This window comes from Natrix helvetica (genome assembly GCF_964273705.1).
Source record: "Natrix helvetica genome assembly, chromosome: 12".
In the NCBI taxonomy this organism is placed as follows: Eukaryota; Metazoa; Chordata; class Lepidosauria; order Squamata; family Natricidae; genus Natrix; species Natrix helvetica.
In genome coordinates this window covers 20,674,504-20,681,765 of record NC_138556.1, presented here as the reverse complement: position 1 = coordinate 20,681,765, position 7,262 = coordinate 20,674,504, and the positions used below count along the sequence as shown (strand labels likewise).

Sequence of the window (7,262 nt, the reverse complement as noted above, 5' to 3'; positions counted from 1 at the left end):
TTAACCCTGCCCCCCACAACACACACGCAACGCCCCACCCTTCAGAGGCCCTTTTGATCTGGCTCCTGTGATGCTTCCGGGATGGAGAACAAGCAGGATGACGGACAGCTGCCTTCTGCCAGCACAAAAAACAGCCCCACGACCCAGAAGACCTTGGCCCTGAACCTGGGAAGTGAGGCAGGCAAATCTCTTGTGAGAGAAAATGGCAAGTGCCAGACAAGCGATTCCCCCTCCCTCTTTCAAACCAGCCCAACCTGGAGCACCACAGATGGTGACAACTCGGCTCAGGAATGCCCCTCGGCCAGCCGCAAAAACGCCGAGCATTTCTGAATTCCTGAGCTTGGAAGACTGGCCGGCAACTGAGGCTGCTTAGTTTTCCTGCACAGGGCAGTTGCCTCACCAAATATGCTGGGAATGCAGTGCCTCGTTTTCAGCATATCCCCTTTCCCTCCTCCGAAGGGGCTTAAAAGAACGGATCAGACGGGCAACTCAGAATTTGGACCATTCCCCGAAATGTTTTCCTTGTCCTTCCCCGAGAGCGTCTGCACCAGAGACAAACTCCTTGTGTGTCCAACCACACTCGGCCAATAAAGAATTCTATATTCTATTCTACTCTGCTCACCCCGCTTGGCTTTCTTTCCTCTTCCGCTGATCCAGAGTTTGAGACTGGAAACTCTTTGGGGCAAAGATTTGGCCTCTTCAGGGCATCAATGCTGCCGTGCATAAACAAACCTGGGGCTCATTGGTGGCTCTTCTCCCTTGTCCACACCGGCTTCCGCAGCTCTCACTCTGCCCAAGACATGCTGCATTTACGTTTCTCCTAATAAAGGATCTGCTAATTAGCTTCAAAATAACCTAACCTTCAAGGGCAGCTCAAATTGGAACACCTGTAGTAGCCAAAAGGGGAAGCCGCTTTGACACAAATAAGCCTCTGACCAGGATCAGGGATCACTGCTTCCCTCGGCACCATTACACAAATGAACACAAAGGCAACAAGTGTCAAGGTTCTCCACAAGGGGGACCCTCCCCTCCTCCTCCTCCTCCTCCTGTGTAAGGTAAGTTCCTTGACCCAAGGTGCTCAACTGAAGGAGGGTGCCCAGCATTTTCTAAAAGAACCCCAGATCAGACGCAACAGGCAGAATTGCTGGTGGGTTCATGAGAGCAACGAAGGAAGAGGAGGAGCGACTTGGTTCAAAATTTTATTTAGGGTAAATACAAAAGAGCTTTGTGGGCCCGATAAAGAGCAAACATACAGTGTAACATCAAGAGAGAGAGAGAGCCATTTTGGACAGTGGCCATCTTCCTCTTCTCCCTCTCCCAGAAGTCTGGGGGTCACGAAAGGAGCGTCGGCTGCATTCAGGTGCTCCAGGGCTGCCCAGCAACGCAACCTGCAACAGCTTCCTGGGTTGATTGATGGGCAAGTCCTCCACCCCTCTTGCTTCCAAGGGGGGCATATTCACACTCCACCACGGCTGACCAGGTGTCTTCTTCAGGAAGCCAAGGGCCGAGCCCCAAGGTGGGATTTTAGTGGACAAGAGCAGGGGGCTGATTAAAGAACTTAGGGAGCGTTTCCTTCCTCAAAGGCCGTTTCCCTTTTTGACTGAAGCACCAGAGATTCAACCCATCCACAATTTAAAGCTCTTGGCTCTTTTGCTGGAGGATTCCCGAGGAAACATCGCCGGCATCCAGAATGTGCCCCACCTGGAAATTCTCTCGCTCCAGCCTTGGGTCGCTGGTTCCCTTGCTTGGCCTCTCTGCCTCTGGGCCCCAAGCCTCACACCCCGTTTTCTGCACATTTCCTGCACAAGGTCAGGAGAACGTTCGGTGTAACTTTTACAATGGGGGTGGGGTGGGAAATGGACAAAAGCTGAACACAAGCAAGATCTGTCCAGAAAAGCCGGTCCTTCAAACGTTCTCGATGGAGAGAAGCATCCTTTCCCAAAACTACATGAGATTCTTTCAAAGGGTTTTCCATCCGGCGATCCGTTTCCCGTGATCAGGTGGCATGATTGGGAGCCGCCAATCATGGGGACCCTTACGAAACAAGGACATTCCTCCCTGCAGGAAGTGGGGGGGAGGGGTTCTTGCGGGGCAGAAACCGGGCGTGGCTACTTTGAGTTGGTTGGTGGCACATTTCATGGTGGTCGGACCTTCTATCCACATGGACCATAAATAGGCTGGAGTACAGAGTCCATAAGCAGATTTTACCCCGGCTTCTATGGCTTGGCATGCAGGTGCCTCCCACCCAAAAGATCCCCGGCTGAGAGTCTCCAGCGCCCAGCCTGAGCATTTTGCCCACTCCCTCGGCCAGACTGAGGCTGGAAGACTTTGCCCGAGTCCCATTTAGGGCTTCCCCATGACTGGAGCTGAGCGGCTGGTTACCAGGTGGGCAACGATGCTTAAGGAAGCTTCAAGGCATTCAGGATGGTTTGAGAAAGCTTCCCCCCCCCCCGAGACGAATTGCAGCCCCTCTTCTGGACGCCCAGCCGTTTGGGTGACTGAGGGGGCTCAGCCAGAACATACGAAGGAATTGCCCTCCTTTCAGTCATCTTGCTGAATAAGATTTTATGTCACATTAAAGGAAAAATAATTGCAGCATCTTTGAAACTGCAGCCTCTCCCTCAGAGGGAGGCTTTTTGTCTCAAAAGCTGGAGTTGAGGAGCGAATGGTTCACTCATCACCAACTGGGAAAATACAGCCTGGCGTTATTGTTTAGGTCTTAAATATGTAGAGGGGGTCTTTGCAATTCCTAATACCGGCGTCTGGCACCCTTAGCAAAACTTGCAGGGGGCGGGGGGGCGGAAGAGACCCATATGGACGTTACTAGTCCTCAGGGGTTCCTCCAGTTTGAACTCACAATCCTAGAGCAGCTTTAATGGACACAATGCGGTGCCGTCCCAGGCCCACATCCATCTCCTGGGCCCGTCCATGTCCCCAGCGGTGAAATATCGAGAGAGGGGCCAGGTCAGTCATCCCACAAAACAAAGCCTCCACAAAAACGAGAGAGGAAAACGGTTGTGTTTAATGCTGAGACGTTGTGTTTGGTGCCCTCCCTCTGCTCCGGAGGAAGACGGGCGAACGGGCATCCCTCGGAAAGCAGGATGAGTCCAACCCTGGGGGGGGGTGCAGGTGGGGCCGCTGCCCACAATGTGCTGAATGGAGGACTTTTAGTGCAAAGGGCTCCTTGCGAAGGGCTCCTCCGTTCGCGAAACCGTCTCCCAACACCGGCAGAGGCCCCCCCTGCCCCCAAGCTCCAGGGGGGGGGGGCTTTTCTCCAGGTCAAAGACGCCTCCGGCCTGCTTCCCCACAGGAGCCCCAAGTCCTTCAGGCAGGTCAGAGAGGATAATAAATAGTTCGAGACTTCAGGATATGTTATAATACTGACTTGATCTCCCCGCTTGTGAGAGACAAGCTCTTTTTCTCCTGAGATGCAAGAAACAAAGGCCGGGGACAGGGGTGGGGGCCACAGGGGTACCCTAACACTGTTCCACGGGGTGGGCTGGCCAAGAGGCTGTGGCCGAAGCAAACCCAGATTTTGGCAAGGGCTCGGCAGTGTCTCTCTGCAGCAAGGCTCCTCCCCCGCCCCCCACCCCCACCCCGTGCTCAGCTCACTTTCTTCCCAGCGAGACCCCTGCGGGCACTTAGCCTTCCTCTTCCCGCAGTTCGCTCGGGAGGAACTTATACTGCTGCTGGCGGATCTGGGCCAGCTTTTTCCGGGCTTCCTCCAATTCCCGTTCCTTCTTCAGCATCTCCTCCTGGGCTGCAATGATCTGGGGAAGGAAGGCAAGGACGGTGCTACGGAAGTCCAAGGGATGGAAAAACCCACTTAACCTCCCCCCCCCCCCCGCGAAGGAGCTTTCCCGTGGAGGCGTCCAGGTCACGCGGTGCCTGAAAACCCCAAGGGAGCCTCTGAAGCTGCCCTGTCGTCTCCCAGGCCCAGCTCCTGCCCAGGGCCCAGCCAGGCCATCGTTCCTCCTACGGCCTCCACCCATAAGAAATGGGGGGCGGCAGGGAAGCAGCTGCGTGGAGAGAGAGGCTCACCTGCGCGATGCCCCCCACAAACTTGGTCTTCACCACCACGTCGTCGTCATCCGCCTTTCCAAAGGCCGCCTTCTGGGCTGCCCTGACCAGGTTGTCCGATGCCCGTTTCACGGCATTACCCGCCACCTGTGGACGGAGAGCAGACACGGCACGGAAAGTGTGCTATACCCAGGCCGTGCGTAACCTTAATTATGCGCTGTGTGCATTGGCCTGTGAGGAAAGGGGCCGATTCAAGCCTGCCCCCCATCCCTGCCTGTGGAGCCTGCTCACCTGCAGCCTCCTCATGGCCTCGGAGTCCTGGTCAGCCTTCACTTTGCAGGCCACCAGTAGCTGAGCCGTGGAGGCGGCCACTTGCTTGGCCGAGGAGATGAGCTTCTCCTCGCTGGCGTGGCCTTGGACCGAGGCGTTGGCTGCCTCGCAGAGGTTGCTGGTTGCAGCTGCCACCATCCGGGCCTGTGGGGGGCATGCGAAGAGGGCAGGCCCCAGCTGAGCATGGAACTGGGCCGGCCACAGGAGGGCAGGCACCCTCTCCGGAGTCTTTCCTCAACTCTTCCTGGAGGGTTTCTTTAATCTGGGAGGAGGAGGGGAACCACCCCCAGCCCCCCAAGAAGACCCTCAAAGCTTCAAACATGGATGGAGGTGTCAGAAGAGACTCACCGCAGAGATCAGTCCCTGAGACCACTGGCCATCATCGGCGGCGTTGGCCGGAATGGCCCCCACCTGGAAGCCCAAATGGAAAAAGCCCTTCAAAAGACTTCCAAGGGGGCTTGTTGGGGGAATAAAACGGGAAGCCTTTTTTGCTTCTGCCTTTGCTTTCTAAAGCAGCATTTCCCAAGCTGGCTCCTTGAAGATGGGTGGAAGTCAACCGTTCCAGTGTTCCCCATTCTGGGAATTGACCTGTCCACCTGTCTTCAAGTTTCCAAGCTTGAGAAGCTGCTCTGAGGAATCCTTTGTCTTCCAGAGAGGATCCAACGGCACACTTTGACCCTGCCCAACCCAAGGAGACGGCAGCCTCAAAGCCACCCCTGGCCTTCGTTTTCTCTCCCTGGCTCCCTGGGTTTGCTCGGGGTTTGGGGTCACCGATCACATGAAGCTGCAAATTCAGGCCAGCCCCGTGCAGGAAGCCATCCAGGCCACCCTGGGGATTTTATCCATAGAGCTGGGAAAGGTTACCATGTAGAGATCTATGTGGCCAGGATTTGTGGGGCAGAAAAGGGTTTGATAGAAAATAGGAAAGGCTCAGAAGGCGGGGCAGACGGACAGAGAGGCTGAACGGACTCAGGGAGCTTCCCACAGGCGGGGGTTTCGGACACCCACCTTGCCTTGGGCGACCAGCTCTCGCTGGGCAGCAGAGGCCGACTTGACCAGGGCGCTGGTGGCGGCAGCGATGGACTTGGCTGCTTCCAGAATCTGTTCTTCAAAGTCGAGGGTCTCGTCCGCCTGCTGCAATCAGAGAAGGCGCCCATCAGGCTGGCCCTTCCCACAACTGACCACCTCGTGCAAATCATCCCCCCATGCGGAGATCCAGCCTCTTGGAACGGAGCAGCAGAGAAGGCAAAGCCAATAGATGAAACATTAAATCAAGGGCCTGGCTGCATCTCTCTCTCTCTCCCCCCTGTGCAACCTTTACACCAGTCTGGGAGGGAGGGGAAAAAAACCACCAGAAGAATCTGCCAAAATTCCTCCAAAACCCCTCAGTGGAATTTGTTATTGCCTCCTGCCGGGTCTTCTATGGAAAACAACGCCAACCCCGGAGACAAAGCCAGACACCGTAGGAATGTTTGATATATAGTTGGGCTAAATTACAACCTAATATATCAAACATATCACACAGAGCCTTGCAGGACAAAAAAGGCTCCTGGGTAGGGGTCAAGCGGAGGAGGAGGAGGAGGAGAGGCCTGCTCAATGGGGGAAGCTGGGGGGGGAGGGGGAGGTCCCTCTTGCCCACCCTCCAGCCCAGGCCGGGGAGCCTCAGGGAAGGAAGGTCTCCGTTGCAAGAGATGTCTCCTGCTGCCCCCAAGAGCTTCTCGGCTGGAAGCACACGGAAGGTTTCCTATCCCACGTGATGAGCTGCAGGCAAGAAGGGGAGGGAGGATTTGCTCCCCTCCAGATTCTCTCTCTCTCTCTCTCTCTCTCTCTCTCTCTCTTTCTTTCTCTCTCTCTCAACCGACTGGAAGCCTCCGGACCAATGCAGAGCACCGGCTTCCGTCTCAAGCTACCTCGGGAAAGTCCAATCGAAAGAGCCTCACAGGGTGACCACACAGGAGAGAAAAGGAGTGTGGGCTGTGCCAGGAGCCACTCGTGTGTGGCCTCTTCTGATGTGGCCGGTCGTGGGAAAGCAGCCGCTTTGGCCGATGGCATGGGGAGGCCCGAGATGGCAGCCACAGACCATGTCCTGCTGGAGTTTCCTCACCGTGGGCCTCTCTTGTGGGGGCAGGTGCCCCCCTCCCTCAGCCGAGCCTCTTCTTCAGCCCTTGCAGACAAGTTGGCACAGACCCGGCCAGGCCCCTTCTCTTGTTTTCCCCAAGCAACTCTTTGGGGGTCCTTGATTTCTCAACCCCATTTGGCCAAGACCATCCAAGGGCACCACCTGCATCTCCCCACCCTTAGAAAGGGGAGCATCTGCTGGGGGGGGGGTACTTCCCCAGAAGAGGGTCTCCAGATTGCAGCCCCCCCCCCCCCCTTGCTCACCTTGGGCTTGGCTCTGGGTTTCAGCTGCTCCAGCTTTTTGGCAGCTGCTTCAATGGAAGCCGCCGCTCCGAGTAATTCCGTCTCGGCAATCACAGTGGGGTCCTCGGGGTTGACCCATTCGGTCCCTGGGGATGGTAGACAGCAACACAGGTTATCCTAGCTTGTTTCACAACTAAACTAACCATCATCTGATTTTCTCAGCTGGGAGACAGGTGCAGCTTGTGCAGCCTTCACATCTCCTCCTCCGTGGTCTTGTTTATTTCATCCGTTGTGTTCCTGGCACCTCTGGAGTTCTGTGGGCAGCCACGCCTGCCCACTGGCCTTTTGCAAGTGAAGAGATGCCACACCAGGTCACAAGGAGATACCGGAGAAGGTTGTGGCACAGAAGCAATGGCAGGAGACACCCTCCACTCAAACCCAACCCCTGGATGCCACCCATTTGCCCCCAGCCCCAACCGGGCTTCTTGGGCTTCCCCACCTAGGGGCGACGGACGTGGGAGGGACCAAGGCAATGAGACCAGCCAAGGGGA

At 56.2% G+C, this 7,262-nt stretch overlaps 1 protein-coding gene across 1 annotated transcript in view; it reads right to left on the bottom strand.

The window, feature by feature from the left end:
• Nucleotides 1-1,186: 1,186 nt before the first annotated feature.
• TLN2 (talin 2) overlaps nucleotides 1,187-7,262 on the bottom strand; it is a 40,172-nt gene continuing 34,096 nt past the window's right edge. Inside the window, exons 51-56 of the mRNA XM_081964881.1 lie at nucleotides 6,733-6,857; nucleotides 5,359-5,484; nucleotides 4,699-4,761; nucleotides 4,312-4,494; nucleotides 4,042-4,167; nucleotides 1,187-3,770 (exon numbers count right to left, since the gene is read on the bottom strand). Coding sequence (XP_081821007.1) covers nucleotides 3,642-3,770; nucleotides 4,042-4,167; nucleotides 4,312-4,494; nucleotides 4,699-4,761; nucleotides 5,359-5,484; nucleotides 6,733-6,857 — 752 coding nt within the window. The 3' untranslated portion in view covers nucleotides 1,187-3,641. The remainder of the gene's footprint in view (nucleotides 3,771-4,041; nucleotides 4,168-4,311; nucleotides 4,495-4,698; nucleotides 4,762-5,358; nucleotides 5,485-6,732; nucleotides 6,858-7,262) is intronic.